Raw genomic sequence first — 16,696 nt, 5'->3', positions numbered from 1 at the left:
CTGGATACTTTTGTTTTTCCAGGAGGCAACCATACTCCTTAGATTAAATGGTGCAGATATTATCAGTCAAGAGGGTCAGGAGTACTGTGGGTGAGACCGTTATGGAGATCCAGAAAGCTGGAAGATCTTCAGCTCTTGTACTTGTTTGACAGGTGTGAGATTCTTCCAGCCTATGTGGACAAGAGCAGAGACTGAAGGATGACCAAACTGACCATAGCGCCATGGCAATTCAAGTTGGAGGAGAAGGAATGTTGTAGTGATAGGGGACAGTATAGCAAGGAGGATTCTGTGAGTCCCAAAGACTCTGTTGCCTGTCTCTATCCAGGGTTAACAATATCTCCTTGGGCTGGAGAGAAACTTGGAGTGGTTGGAGAAAGACCCAGTTGTCATGGCCCATTGATAGGACTAAGAAGGAGGCTGTGCTGGAGGAGTGTGAGCAGTAAGGTTCCAAATTTAAAAGCACAACCATAAAGGTAAAGAAGTGTGGATTGCTACCTGACCCATGCACAAATTGGCATAGAGTCAATAAGATCAGAGTGTTAACTACATGACTCAAAGTTTGGTGTGGGAGAAATGGATTTCAGTTCTTGAGGCAATGGCAGGAATACTGGGGAAAGAGGCAGCTGTCCTGTTGGGATGGGCTTCCCAAATCAGGCTGGGTCAGTGTCCTAGCTAGTTGAATAGCTTGGGCTGTAGATAAAGCTTTCTACTCAATAGTTGGGGGAGGGTTCTAGTATGAAAGAATTTAGAAAGATGAAGAGAAAGGACAAAATGATAATCAAGGTAAGGTAATGGGAAATAATAACCAGAGCCTGTCAGGAAAGAGCAGCATACAAACTTTAAGGAGTAATGCTGAAAAATGTGGTAGCAAGGCACTTGTGAAGAAATAATAGGATTGGATAGAGTTATCATGGACTTGTGAAAAGGAAATCATGATTGTCAAATCCATAAGGGTTTTTGAGGCTGTAATTAGCAGAAATAATATGGAGAACCAAAATAAGTCTGGTCTATTTGGATATTCAGAAGACCTTTGACAAGTTACCACTCAAGAGGTGATTAATCAAAATTGGAACACATGGGATTGGGTGTAATATACTGGCATGAATTGAGAACTGGTTAATGGACAGAAAGCAGAAGGTACGAATCTGTTTTGAGTTTGTAGTTGTGATTCGTGGGATGCCACTGGGATTGGCATTGTTTGTAACCTATATTAATGATTTTGGTGATAGGACCAAATATATTACATCTGAGATAGATGATAGTACAAAGCTGGGTAGAATTGTGGATTGCGAGGAGCATTCAAAAAGGTTTCAAGGGGACATGGACAGGCTAAGTGAATTGGCAAGACATGGCGGATGAATTACAATGTGGAAAAATGGGAGGTTATTCAACTTTATATATAATAATAAAGGAATATTTTTAAATAGAGGTTGAAAGGTGTTGGTATTCGAGGGGAGGGGAAGTGGGTGCCTTTGGAATCAATCACTGAAAGTTAATTTGTAAGAACAATTAGGAAGGTAACTGGTACATTGGCCTTTATTGCAGGAGGTTTTGAGTACAAGAATAAGGATGTCTTGATAGAGAACACTGGTGGGACTGCACCTGGATTACTGTGTACAGATCTGGTCTCCCCACCAAGAGGAGAATATACTTGCTATAGAGGGAATGCAATAAAGGTTCACCAGATTAATTCCTATGAGGATAGGTTAAGTAGACTGGACCTATACTGCTTAACATTTAGATGCACAAGAGGTGATCTCATTGAAATATACAGAATTTGAAGAGGCTTGATAGGATAGATGCTTGGATGATTCATACCAGGCATTACAGTCTCAAAATAAGGCATAGACCACTCAAGCCTGACATGAGAAGAAATTTCTTCACCCAGAGCTTAGTGAACCTTTGGAATTTTCTTCCCAAGAGGGTTGTGGAGGGTCAGTTTGCTGAGTATACTCAAAGCAAAAATTGGTAGATTATTGGATATTAGGGAATCAGGTTTAGTGCAGGAAAATGGCATTAAGGTAAAAATATTAACCATGTTTTTACTGAATGGCAGAATGGACACAACTTCCTGCATTTCTACTTCAAGAGGTTATCCACCTTATGTACTGAATTAAAACTACGAGGTGAACTGCTTAGAAAGTTCTCTTTTTAAAACCTGTTTTCTCCACTTTCCCTTCTATTGCCTCTTTATGTGTCACATAATGACAAGGTGCATGTAAAGCTAGTAACCAGACATTGAAGTCGACATACTCCTCCTGTTCTCTTACTTCTTTCATTAGTGGCATAGTTCAGATATTCAGTTTGCTGCACTGCATGCTGCTAACAAATACTGTCTTCCTATCTGTTTGGGCTTCATCTCTCTTCAAAGTCTGGGGCACACACTTCTCTGTTGCTGGTCATGCATGTGGCAGTAGCTCATTGTTAAAATATTGTAATTAGTGCATTCTTTTCCCTTTTCCAGGTATGACACCATGTCAGCACTCTCAAACAAATGCAGCTCTTGCTGGATGGAAGCGAATGGGTCCCCAGCTTAATACCACTGCTGAGAGTTTATTCAGTCCAACTTGCACTGAGGTAAATTTGAAACAAAATTTTGATGTGCCGCCACCATTGCCATTTTTATAGAGGAAATAAGGTCAATAGGAGCCACTTTTGAAGTGGAAACTGCACCATTAAGAGCCCTTTTACAGATGGAGTATTTCCCCTACAATCCTTTTTTGAAAGGATGCCATCATCAGGACTCCAATTAAAGAGAGAGATTTACCTTTAGGCATCTCTGTGAAGGAAGAAACCTCATCATCGAGGCTTGTTTTAACAAGACACTATTAGCGTGCCGTTTATAAAGAGATGAAAAATTTCACATTCTTCCCAACATCAAAATAACCATCGTGCATCATTAGGGCCCCCTTTAAGTGAAGACCCTTCTCGTTATTTCTGAATCCTATTTTGTTTTGAAATTAAAGTGACAATTGAGCTACAATTATCATTACTCACCAATCCATGGTTCAGAATGGAGCTTCATTTGGTCAAGTACTATAATGGACATTAGTAGTAACATGGCCAAAATTTTGAACAAAGTTCAGACATCTGCATTGAATAAGATGGTGAGTTGACAGAATTAATTAAATTGATGGATACTTAACATTAATTTTGCAATAGTTCTGGGTAAATGCATTACAGCTAACATCATTAATTAGCAATATCTGGGTGAAGTAAATCACTTAAAGCACACATCAAAGGGAACTTATTGAACATTCCAGAGTGACTCCCTGCTGGCACTTTTAAGCAAAGCAGCATACTTTAAGACACAAGAGACTACAGATGCTCGAACCTGGAGCAACAAGCAATGTGCTGGAGGAACTCAGCAGGTCGAGCAGCATCTGTGGGAGGAAAGGATTAGGCGAATATTCAGGTCGAAACTCCACACTGGGACTGAGAGTGGAGAGAGGAGATGGCCGGTATAAAGAGAAGGGAAGTGGTGAGATAGGAGTCGGAGGTGATTGGTGGACTGAAGAGGGGTGAAAGATGACAGGCAGGTTGTGCCAGGTAGGGGAGGAGGGAGGTGAAATTGGGAGACAGTGGCAGGTGAATTGGAGAAATAAAGGACTGCAGATGCTGGAATCTAAATGGAAAAAACAACAAGATGCTGGAGGAACTCAGCAGGTCAGGCAGCATCCATGGAGAAAAACAGACGGTCAGCGTTTTGGGTCAGGACCCTTCTTCAGGACTGAAGATAGGAAAAGGGGAAGCCCAATATGTAAGATGGAAGAGCAGAGCAGTGATAGGTGGACAAAAGAGGGGAGGCAGGGTGGGCACAAGGTGGTGATAGGTAGATGCAGCTAAGAGATAGTGATAGGCAGGTGCGGGGGAGGAGAGGAGAGCAGATCCACTGGGGGATGGGTCAGAGGTAAGGAGGCAAGCGGCATGGGAGAAGGAAAGGAGAGGAAAAACAGAGAGAAAAAAGAGAGATAGCCTAGGAAAAGGATAGAAAAGAAAAGCAAGGTGGGAGGTGGGGGGTGGTGGTTTGGTTTACTTAAAGTGGGGGAATTTGATGTTCATCCCATTAGGCTGTAAGGTCCCAAGGTGGAAAATGAGGTGTTGTTCCTCCAGTTTGTGTTTGGACTTTTCCCGGCAGTGGAGGAGGCCGAGGACTGACATATCAGTGATGGAGTGGGAGGAGGAGACAAAGTGACAGGCAACGGGGAGATGCAGATCGCGGTTATGGACGGAATGTAGGTGTCCTGCGAAAGGGTCACTGAGTCTGCGTTTGGTCTCGCCAATGTAGAGGAGGCCACACATGGAGCACCAAATGCAGTAGATGATAATAGGGGAGATGCAGGTAAATCTCTGTCTCACCTGAAAAGGCTGTTTGGGTCCCTGGATGGAGGTGGTGTAGGGGCAGGTGGTACACCTATGCCGGGGGCAGTGGAAAATCCCTGGGGTAGGAGCAGGATGGGTGGTGGGGGGGGTTGGAGTGAACTAGGGAGTTGCAGAGAGAGTGGTCCCTGCAAAAGGCAGAAAGAGGTGGGAAGGGGAAGATATGCTTGGTGGTGGGGTCCCATTGGAGATGGCAGAAGTGGCGGAGAATGATGTGTTGGAAATGTAGGCTGGTATGATGAAATGTGAGGACGGGGGACCCTATCACTGTTGGGTCTTGTCAGGTGAATGATAGATGGTGGCAGACAAAGTGAGCAAAAAAGATGAGAGACCAAGGTGAGAGGAGGGGAGTGTGAAAGTTGGAGACAGCAGGAATACAAAGGTGCTGGAATCTGAGAAGTCAAGGAGGTGATAATGGGAACAATTAAGGAAGAGGTGAATGGCAGAAGGAACCAGAAACAGATAGGGGAGAGGGGTGTGGGGGAAATCCTGTGGGTGAACTGTGTGCATATTGGGTGAATAGAACCAGGAGGGGAAGAGGGATGAGGATGGGTGATGGGGTGCTGGAGGGGGGGTTGGGTGGGAAAGGGGGCAAAAATGGGAGCGTCAGAGGAGGATTGGAAGGTAGGGGTGAAGGGAAAAAAACACCAGAGGGGAGGTGTTGGAGGAGGTGCATGTGACCTGTCATCATTTCACCCCTCAGTCCACCAATCACCTCAGACTTCTGTTTTACCACCCCCTTTTCTTTTTACTGGCCATCTCCCCTCTCCACTCTCAGTCCTGATGCATGGTTTTGACCCACCTTCCTTCCACAGATGCTCTCGATACGCTGGGTTCCACCAGCAAGTTGTTTGTTGCAGCATATATTTTAATCTAGTTTTCTAGTGAATTTCAAAAATATGTATCTTTGACAAGAAATGTTAGGTCTTCATCATGTCATGGTGGCAGTCTTACCACTGAAAGCCTTTTATAGAGGGAAAATCACAATCAGGATTCTTTTTATAGAGAGGAGTCCCACTATCACAACTGATTTTGAACAGAGGACAAGTCTCAGCAGAAATCTTTGAGCTGGAGCACCTTTTATAGAGGGAAGCTGACAGAGAGGGGGGAGTGAGGGACGGAGTGAGGGAGAGAAGGGAAGGAGAGAAGGAGGGAGGGAGGGGGGTGGAGAGAGAGAGAGAGAGAGAGGGAGACACTCATTGTCAGCAACACCTCTTAGAAAATTGCACTCAGAATCATAATCCTTTTTTATATGAATCCTGATTTGAAAGACTGGTAATCCCTCACAATCTTGATGCTGAAAGAGTGCCAGGAGATGAATCCACTGAATCACAGGGTGTCTGGGTCAAGCAGAATTTCTATCATCCCTCAACACTTTAACACTTCCCATAACATCTCAACATTTCCCATGGCGTTAATGGTGGGATGGCCAGTGAGAATTCCATACATGGTTTGCCGCATGGGCAGGAGTGAGGTTCAGCTTGTTATTAAGATTTTCACAGGATGTGGGCATTGAAAGGCACATCCCTAACTAGCCTTATACTGGGCCTGGAGTTGCTTATGAATCAGGCTGGGTAAGTTCAGCGGATTTCTTTACCCAAAGGGCATTAAGAACCAAATGAATTTTTAACCCCAACGTACACAGTCTCACAGTCAACATTGCCATTGCTGGCTTTTTTTTATTCCACACTTACTTAACTAACTGAATTTAACTCAATCCTGGTGCAGGGTCTCGACCTGAAACATCAACCATCCCTTTGCCTCCACTGACACTGCTTGACCTGCTGAATTCCTCCAGTAGTTTGTTTTTTACCTACTACTACTATTGCTATCATGTAACCCCACCAGCTACCATGCTAGTACTTCAACTGATACCCAAGATCATTCATGTATATCTCTGAATTATTAGTCCAATACTATACCACTGTACTTCATACTCAGTAAATGCCCTGGAAGTTCTTCCAGGAAGTATTTTGATCAGGCCTGATATAAAGTAGGCCAGTAGGTTTGTGCAACTGTGTGATTCTTTTTTGTCAGCCTGGTATCAATTGAGGACAACTTTCTGCTGTCTGCTGAATGTCTGCCAGCGCTGTTCCCACATGAAACTTTCATGGTTTGCAGAGAATTTTATCTCTTCAGTCTGGGATATACAGATCTACGGATGAAAAGACTCTGCTACCTCACTATCTCACTCAGTTCCTCTGTCAACAAACAGTGTACTTATTGGAGTACATAGACCCCTAACAAATCCACAAAAATATTTGTTCTAAAATGAGAGAACCATGTTTATTATGAACAATATTAATGTAATATTATATAACATTACTGTAATGAATCAAGTAGGAAACTATACATTGGAATTGCAATTGGTTTATTATTGTCACACATACTGAGGTACAGTGAAATTCTTGTCTTGCATACTGTTCATACAGATTAATTCATTACACAATGCATTGAGGTAGTAAAGGTAAAACAATAACAGAGTGCAGAATAAAGTGAAACAGCTACAGAGAAAGTGCCGCACAGGTAGACAATAACATGCAAGGTCATAATCAAACACATAATCAAACACCAAATACATTAATGTCAAATTGGTTGGAAATTATATCAAAGTAGATATCAAAATTTATAGTGTGCTTCATATTTTACATGTGTGTCACTGTTGCTTGCTCATTTTTTGTTTTTCAGCTGGGAGAATACAATGTCTTGCAGTGGCCAAATCCTGAGGGTGGCAAAGCCTGGTGCATTCACCCATTCACAGCAGAAGTTTTTCAAATGGCGATGACAGATTTGAATGGGACTCCACAGTGTGAGTACTGAGTGGAAATATGGGCGAGTTTAGGGAGATATAAGAATACATTCTTGAATGTAGTTTGCTGCTGATTTGTAATTTGGTTTAAGGTTCTTTCTTATTTCAAAGCTCCTCATATCAAATGAAACTTGCTCACAATTTATCACTGTACTGCTTTGAATTGCCTTGTAGAAGCAGCTAAATACTGCTTGCCACTGTGGCTGTGACAAGGCATTTACAGGGGTGAAAGATGACAGATTGGATTCACATCCAACCACTTTGTAGCACTATGTTATGGTGATCTTCTACTAAATTGTAGAACAATGGAATTTTTATAGATAATATTATATGTCACCTGCGCCATCCAGTGTAGAAAACCTAGTGATCAGAGTGAGGACATATGAGATCAAATGAATTACCAAGTAACAGCCACAGGAATTTCTGCTTGGGAGTTCAGAGCCCAAACCCATGACCATTTCCACCAAGAAGGATAAGGGACATAGGGACACCACAACTTGCAGGCTCCCCTTTAAGTCACACAGCATCCTTACTTGGGAATAAATCACTGGTCTTTCATCATCGCCTGGTCTAAATCCTGGAATTCCCTCCCCAACATCACTGCCTTCACCAAAAGTACCGCAGCAGTTCCGAAAGGCGGCTGTCTGCCACCTTCCCAAGGGATTATAGGAATTGGCAACAAATTGCTAGCTATGTCCAGATCCTGAAAATGAATTAAAAGATCCTTAATTTACACATTACATAAAACTCAGAGATGTAGTACATAATAGAATAATAGTAAATGATGAGAGTTAATATTTCAGGTCTTGGTCATCATTTTGGCTCAACTTTTCTTATTTTATTGGTATAGTCTGCCCTGCTGGGCATGTCTCACAGCCTCATCATTTATAATGCATTACACAGACAAAGAAATTAATTTGCTTGTAACTGCCCCCATTAACCCATTTGGATTCACCCTACCAGAGATATTCCATTTGTTTACCTATCACTCCATCTCCTTCTCTCCTACTGCGCTGATGACCTCTCATTAGAACTGAGAGAAGTTAGAAATCAGATATGTTCTAAATTGCAGGGGACAGGGATTGAAACGAACGATGTCTGTGACAGGGTGGAACAGAGGAAAGGTTAAGTAACACAAGTGGTGTTGGAGCTAGCTGAGAGAGATTGGTGAAGGTTGGCTAATTGCAGATGACCTGTTTGGAGGAGATGTAAATAGGAGGAGTCAAATGCAAAAGAGAAGAGGGAAACGAAGGGGGAAGAACAATGCTGGAAATGTAAGGTTCAAACAAGAAAAGCAAAACATTATAGATACTGGAAATCTGAAATAAAAGCAGAGAAGATCAAAAACGCTCAGGAGGTCAAGCAACATCTGTGGAGAAAGAAACAGATTTAAATTTTCAGGTTGATGAGCTTTCATCAGAAGTGCCCAGTTCTGATAATAAACTGAACAGATTGGTTTCCTGAAATTGTAGATTTCATTATTAATTCCTAAGGTTCATGTTGTTCCTTGTCAGAAGATGGGATGTTGTTTCTCAGACATTGTTGGAAGAGTGTAAACTTAAGCATGGCACAGTGGTGCAGCTATTAGAGCTGTTGCTTAATAGCTCCAGTGAATCAGGTTCAATCCTGACGTCTGGTGTCTACTGAGTGAAATTTGTCTGTTTTCCCTATGACTATATTGCTTTCCTCCAGGTGCTTTGGTTTCCTCCCACATCCCAAAGATGTGGAAGTTGTTAGGTTAATTGGCCACTGTAAATTGCCTCTGGTGTACAGGTGATTAGTAGAAATTGGGGCAATTGATGGGAGTGAAGAGAGAATAAAATGGATTTAACATGAGTGTAAATGGGTCCTTGATGGTCAGCATGGACAATGGACTGAAGGGCCTGTTTCTGTGTTCTATGACTCTATGACCCAATATAAGAGTCCAAAGACAGAAAGGTCAGAATGATTTGGCCTGCATCACCTCTTCTTGACCTGCTAAGGGGTATTCTCCTCAATGCATTGGTAATAACTATTGAAATTGTTCTGTGAAATTAGAATATTTATGGAAAAGAGGAGTTGTTCTCTTTCTTTATATAAGAAGTTTTGCAAAGTTTGTTGTGGAGGAGAACTCTTAGAATAAAACCAAAATTTCTGCTTCATTGCCACCTGGAGATGGAAGGGGAATTCTTTAGGATAATTTCTGAAATTGCCGACAGAATATTTTGACAATGACAATTACCAACAATTGAAGGATGCTGGGAAGCAGTATCATTTCATGCACTGTTTGATATAGGGGCTATTGAGAAGTTTCAGAAGAAAATCTGCAAACATCAAGTGTTAGAATCTATAATTTGTTGCCACAAATCCTTGTTGAAACGAAATCCTAATACTATTTTAGAAGAAAATTAGATGATTGAGGAAGGGAAATAGTAAACATATTGAACATGAAGTTGTGAATGGGGATATTTTCGGTTGATTTGGGGGTGTGATGTAATACTCTTTATGCCTGGATGAATCCAGCTCTAACTACGTACAAGAAACATAATACAATCAAGAAAAATCAGCCTGTTTGATTGACATTCATGCCCTCCTTTTTCCAAGCCCATCATGGCATCATTGTGTATCTTCTCCAAAATGTACTGCAGTCTGTCACCCAGACTGCTCCGCTTTCATCTCCCTTACCCATGACATCTACAAAGAAGGGCCGAGGCAGCAGTTACATGAGAATACTGTTAGCTCAAGGTCAAGCAACAGCCATCCTGACTTAGAAATATATCACCATTCCTCATTGTTGCTGGATCTACACTCTGGAACTCCAGCCCCAATATCATTGTGGTAGTACCTTCATCAGAAACTCTGCAGCAATTCAAGAAGATGGCTCACTACCCATTCTTTAGGGCAATTATGGATGGACAATAAATGCTGAGCTTTCTGGCAATGACCATATTCTGAAAAATGAATAAATTTTGAATTAACCAGTTATTTTTATCACTGATTGGGATAGTCATGAATGAAGCAAAAGGACTTTTGCTTTGACCAAGTTTGATCATGTCAAGTTATTGAAAAAATGGTCACTGACAGTACTTTTTTCCAGTTACAAATTAGAATTAATAACTTATTATTTTGCCTCAGTTATTTTTCAGTCTTTTACAGAGGAAAGCTTGTTAGAGCCAGGAAAAACTTGCCCAGAATAACGTAGACAATATAACTGTCAGTATGTCTATAACAGGTGCCAGGGGCTGCTATGTAGAACAGCTTTCCAAATATAATAGAATAATGGTAATAAAGTGTGTACCCATGAGATTTTGCAACACTAGCTCACTCTTTCTTCCCTGAAAGCATAAGGCTAATTGGTCAACAGAATTTCATTGTACTTGTGGATGAGAAAGTCAAACAAGCCTTGCTGGCTGAAATATCTAACATGACAGAATCTTGTTTTTCCATAGATTTCTTTTACATGAACATTCAAAGCTATTTTTGGATGGAAGAAGCAAGGAGAAAGAGGAATTATCCATGACTTTTTTGTTCCATAAAGTGATGAATGACAATATTTTGGGTGGAGATATTTTTTATCCTTCCATTGACTTGGGGGATTTCCACGAATCAGAAATACTTCAATAGGGCTTTGACTCATTAGGAATAATACTAAATTACTAAATGAGGTACAATGCCTAATATTCAATCTACTGGTTAGTCAAACATTGGAAGTGTTGTCAAATTGAATATCAGAAATTGCCAAGGCAAATAGAAATTTGGATTGTAATAGAAAACTTGAAAAAGTTGTACAGTTACAAAGATACCTTTGGTGTAGCCACATCTGCAGTTTTGCTGCCAGTTTTAGCCATTGTTCTTAATAAAATGTGTAGAGCTACTTGAAGTGTTTCCAAGAAAGGCAGTATAGAGAGAACAAGTCTTTAGATAATTGAGCTTAAAGCTTTACCAACAAGATCACTGGAAAAGAAGGAAGAGTCAGCAGGGAAAGTATTCAAAATTGTGATGGAAATAATTGTGAGGATATGTATAAGGATTTTGGACTGGATTGTAATTTCCCAACGCATTTGGATTAGTTGAGCAAGCAGAAAACACAAAGTTATGTGCATGAGTAGATGTGATCTCAACTTGCATTAGGCAATTTCAACTCCAGTGTTTAAAGAAATGGTCCAAACATTCAAATTGAAGCAGTTGGAGTTGGAGAGATAGGAGAGGCACTTCAATATAATTAAGGTAGACAAAGAATGAATTTATCAAAAACCCATAGACTGATTTTGGTTCCAAAGAAAGATAATATTCCTTGTTAGCAGGTGGAAGAAACAAAGACGACATGGCTGGAGGTTGTCAATGAGGCAAGCTGAAGGAGCATGGTGCTGTTAGTTCAATGATTCCGGAAAGGTAAAAAGAGGAGTACAGTGGCACACTCACTTGATGTACCAATCAACCCCAGCACATTATTTCTCATCTAAACCTACCCTCATCTTTGTGCAATTAGTGCCCTCCCTCATTCTTACTATTAACAATGCTATCCATCACCAATTCATCATCTATACTTATCTTTATCTCTTGCTTAGGTCTTTAAACTGCTTCTGGTCTGTCACTGCTCTCGTTGCCAGTACTCCTAATCTCATTGCTGAACATTGAATGTGTGAATGGGCAGAAAATCAGAAGTGGCCCTTCAATAATCTCTCAATTGACAGTTGAAGAAGAGGTTGTACTGGACATTAGTTGAGTCTTGCAGTGTTTGGCTGCCATAGAGGGTGGCAGAATTCTCCCAGTTACTTAGTAACAGAAGCATATAGCAGTCAGCTCTTGGAATACTTGTGTTGCTGTTTCACATTGACCACTTAAAGCACGCTTAAAAAAGATCTTAAAGGACCATAAAAGGATGTATGGTACCTTACTCTTGCCAAATGATTGCCCAGATAATCTTAAGCAAAATATTCTCCAGCTCATTGTTGCTATGGCTGTATGGACAGGCTATGAGAGGGATGATGATGATGAGAGGGGATGTGGAAGTGGATCACATTTGGCTTGGCTTGTTGTTGCCCCTCACTAGTCATTAGCTGTTGTGCGAAAAGGTTCTTTTGGAATCCTAAAGGTTGAGGGCTCTGGACACAGGCTTTGGATTTTAAAAATAGTTTAATCACAAAGGCAAACGCGGGGACAGAATGAACGGGACCAGATGCACACTCGCACACACACATGCAGGAGACCGCGAACGTGAGGGGGAATCGCAATGAGGATGAGATACACACACACACACACACACACACACAAACACACAATAAACAAGGTACACACTTATCAAGGGATAAATCCTTCAATGCCTTAATCCCTTGCCCCAAACAAGCATTGGCCCTAACACTCCCTGGAATCTAAGATGCTCCTAAACCACATGGTAGTGCACACTCTTACCAGTGGTCTCTGCAGCGTTGTCTCCCTCAGGAATAGTGAAAAGAGGAAGGGCCAGGGGAGTGCAACACTCTTTTATAGTGCTGGGTGGAGCCTGGCCAGGTGATTTAGACAGGCCAATGGTCAGGCAGATTCAGGAACAAAGGTGCTCTCCAGGTCCAATCCCTATGCCCACACCTGATGGGTGGCGTGGAGCGACACCTTGCTTGACAGTGGTGTCACTTCCGATCCGAGGAGCAATGCTGTCCTCCGACCAGAGAGATCAGTGTTGTTACTGTCACGTGACAGCCATGTGCTCTCCTACTACATTAGCCCACACTGCTGTCTTGTTTCCCAGTGATGACTCTTTCTTAAGCAGTGCAGGCAGACTCTTGTAGGCTCCTAAGCACAGAATATGTTGGAGTATTACAACTGTCATAGCAGGGATTTGAACAGCCTGCAGAAGATGCAGGGATTCCATGTGCCTGTTCTAGGAAGAGGAAGAATAAAAAAAATATAGTTGACCAAAATCATGCTCGTGATGCTTTACCCAAATATTTCTGTTTTGAAGAACATTCATGTATGAATTAATGCCAAGCAACAGGGGATGAGAAGCAGATTCTTGGTTGTTGGAAGGACTGTTTTATGCTGGGTGATTTTGAGAGTGGTCAGGTGGAACTGAACCTCGCAATAATGGGGTTATGTTAGGGGCATTGGGCACTGCTGCAGACTCACCCTCCACATTACAATCTTCTTTCTTTTCTCAAGACACCTTGTTCTCAATGCCCTCTGCAAATTTAGGACCACTTGCTTGGTATTATGCAGAACCACATTCTGATTCTTCTGCTGACTCTGGGAGATAAATGGCACATTAGAATCTGTCCAGACCCCACTCCATCTATCACCTCCCAGCCTTTGTCGCTCTTCCCTCCTCCATCCACTCTTCCCTCCTAACAGGCCTCATCATCAAAGAATACGCAAACATTGGCTTGCCCTGGTAAGCAAGCAATGAATCATCTGCCATATATACTGTGAGGTTCTGCAAGTGTCTTCAACAGAACCCAGGAAGGATCCTGAGGCAAAATAATTAGGAGCAGTGGTGTCTTTGATGGACAATAGTAAACTTTGTCACCTGGTACACTGGACAGGATATTTTGCTCCAGCTGCCTCGAAGTAGGTGAGATGGGAAACCCTGATTCTCCTGAAGTTGGTTGTCAGAGGTACATTGATCCTATCTGTCATTGTGGCCTACTATGAATTTCATTTGTCAGTTTGACACACTCTCTGCTGTAAAGTTGCAGATTTCTGTGGAACAGGCTGCTTGTGAACTTATTGGTGCTTCTCCCACTCTACGTGGTGCAGGTGGTGTGTGTATTGCATTTCCACATATGGACATATTGCATGTGATTGGAACAGAATGTAGTTTACTTCCATATATGGACTTATGTATTTCAATGGATGATAGTCATGTGATCTACCTGGACTGTGGTGAGATATGAATAGCCAGATCAGTAGTAGCTAGAGGACTCCACATGTAATTGGTTGAGTGCTTGGCATTTGTAAATAAACCCCAACTTTTTGATATTTTATATTGAGTCCTAATGGATTTGTTGAGACAACACAGTGCTGATGGACATTTTGGTTTTCACCTGAGACCCAAAGAAGCATGACAAAGTAGCATGACATAAGAGGAACACAAAGTGCACAGATAGATCAGATGTACAAACCCAGGAGCTCAGTATATTTCTTTCTTGTGCTTTCTGTTTCATTGGCAGATGCTCTGTTTTCACTTTGGTTTCGCTGTCATGTTCTTGAAAGCCTGAAAAATGTATACACTCCTTCTTAAGTATCAAAAGCTATGTTGATTGGTGTCATAGTGTGATTAACATTGAACTAGGTCATTAGTCCATCTCAGTGGAGTTCTTTGTACTCAGGTTGACACTACTGCTAAATGTGGAATTGGTGGGTTGGGTTTAGCTTCCTGACTTTGCAGATTTTAACCTCCCACCCACTTCCAAATACACATATTCCTGTATGGTAAAATTCATCTCAATGTCTCCAGTTCTCTGACCCACAGTCTTGGAGCAGGACTCCCTTAGGACTGTGAGATTGTTACATTTTAACTTTGCACTTTTGATATCTTATATTGTTGAAGGCACTATCTCATAGTGGAATAATATCCAACGGGTACTTGCTGGATTCCAACCAAATTAGCTATTCTTCGTGGTGCATCTCAACACCAGACTTGTGACTTATCCTAGAGTTTTAACTTGAAGTCTTTATCTGGAGATTAAGACTGGGCACAGAATATTTTTTTGGGGTGTGGAGACCAATATTAGGATACCTAACATCTCCCTGAAATGATTGGATGTCTCAGATTATACTTGGAAAGGGGGACCTTCATCTCATGACTTATGGATCAATGCAGGAAACTGAGAGTGATTTATATTTTTCTTTAATTTTCAGATATATTCAGTCTGCCATCCCCAACAAAAGTCCCACAGTTTGCGATTTGATACTTGAATTTAGCACAGACAAATATGAATGCTGAAGGCTCATAGTTAAACATTGTGCCCTGCAAGTGTTGATCATTGCTGGGAGTATCCAATTGAAGGATCATCTCAATGAAGTGCATGTGTGCAGACTGGCAAGAGAAGCCAAACACTGAAAATGAACACTGCAGCAAATCAAATGTCATCTATGTGTGTTAACAGTTCTTTTAGAAAATTCCTTTTAAAGTAATGCAACCATTGCTGAGTTGTCATATTCAAATCTCACTATTAACAAACTGTCAAACTAATATTCTCCTTTCCCAACCACTAGGTCCAAGAAGGTGTGACATTCTGTTCATTGACACGATGGATCAGGAAGTAGGGACAGGGTATATCCCAGCTTGTGAATACTTTGATGGTTCCTTCTTACCCATGCAGTGTGATGAGGCCAATGAGAAGTGTTGGTGTGTATTTGCAAATGGAGAAGAGATTCCTGAAACACAAGTGAACACAACAACTGGATTAAAACCTGCCTGTGGACGTAAGTTATCAAGAGCTTCTGCAGTGATGGAAAGCAGTCAAAAAGAATGGAATGGTGTAGTGATGGAAAGCATCTCGTGAGGCTTTGGTGCTAGTTGGGAATTAAATCCAAGGTACTCTACTAATTGCAGGGTCCTTTGCAGAACATATCTGTGGAAAATTCTGTTTAATTTGTGTATAATTCAGCAGGTATCACATTGGAATGAAATATTACAATTAGATCAGCTATGATCTAATTAAATGAAAGAGCCACCTTGAGGGGCCGAGTGGTCTACTCCTGCTCCAATTCTGCCTGTTTGTATGTTCGCATGGAATGGCATTGTCACTGGGAAGTGGGGGCTGCCCCACTCTCTCTGAATGTTATGGGAATTAGGGATGTCATTAAATAGATCCTGATCTCACACAGTATTTTGTTTTCCTAGGCCCACAGTGTGCACTACCCTTCAAGGCACTTGAGGTAACAAATGGCATTGTCTTATGTGATGATGTGCCCAGTGGCCAGTTTGTGCAGCTTTGCCAGGTGAAATGTCATCGAGGCTACCAGAGTGCATTTGGTAGGAGAAGCTTTGTGTGCAACATGCAGAATGGTAGCTGGATTACAGAATTCCCACATCCAGAGTCCTGTCAGAGTAAGTACCATTGATCCTGAGTTCGAATTATCTAAACCCAAAGTTCTAAAATGTTCTCTTTAAACCTTTGTCGCCACTGCTATACTCTCCTCCAAGCCACTTTTCTTGGACCTAATATCTTTTTTTTTGCCTGATTACATTTCTCTGAAGTTTTAGTGGCAATTTTCTGCATGAAAGAGAATGCCAATGGCTGTTGTTGCCATCAAAATCCTGGAACTCATGCTGTTTGGATATGAGGAGATATAAGGTTAGTTCAGGGAGGTGGCACTTGGGGAAAAGATTACCATCATCTAACTAAATAGCAATGCAGGTGTGAGGGGTGGCATAACCTACCCTGCTTCTATTCCTTAAGTTCTTAGTTCTCCACTCAACAGCGCAAGGAGAGCATCCTCAACAGAAGGCCTGCAATGGCTCAGGAAGTTGGCTCATCACCATTTTCTCAATTCCAGTCAGTTATGGGTAAAACATGCTGCCCTTGT

The 16,696-nt window shown here is 41.7% G+C and overlaps 1 protein-coding gene across 1 annotated transcript in view; it reads left to right on the top strand.

Annotated features, from left to right (window-relative positions):
- Positions 1-16,696, top strand: part of tg (thyroglobulin) — a 282,508-nt gene that overhangs the window by 35,594 nt on the left and 230,218 nt on the right. The window contains exons 13-16 of the mRNA XM_052023465.1: positions 2,465-2,577; positions 7,069-7,189; positions 15,380-15,589; positions 16,011-16,217. Of these exons, the coding sequence (XP_051879425.1) occupies positions 2,465-2,577; positions 7,069-7,189; positions 15,380-15,589; positions 16,011-16,217 (651 nt within the window). The remainder of the gene's footprint in view (positions 1-2,464; positions 2,578-7,068; positions 7,190-15,379; positions 15,590-16,010; positions 16,218-16,696) is intronic.

The sequence above is a fragment of the Pristis pectinata genome, chromosome 9, assembly GCF_009764475.1.
Source record: "Pristis pectinata isolate sPriPec2 chromosome 9, sPriPec2.1.pri, whole genome shotgun sequence".
Lineage (NCBI taxonomy): Eukaryota > Metazoa > Chordata > Chondrichthyes > Rhinopristiformes > Pristidae > Pristis > Pristis pectinata.
Note: the sequence above shows the minus strand (reverse complement) of the source record. Positions and strands in the feature narration are given on the sequence as shown.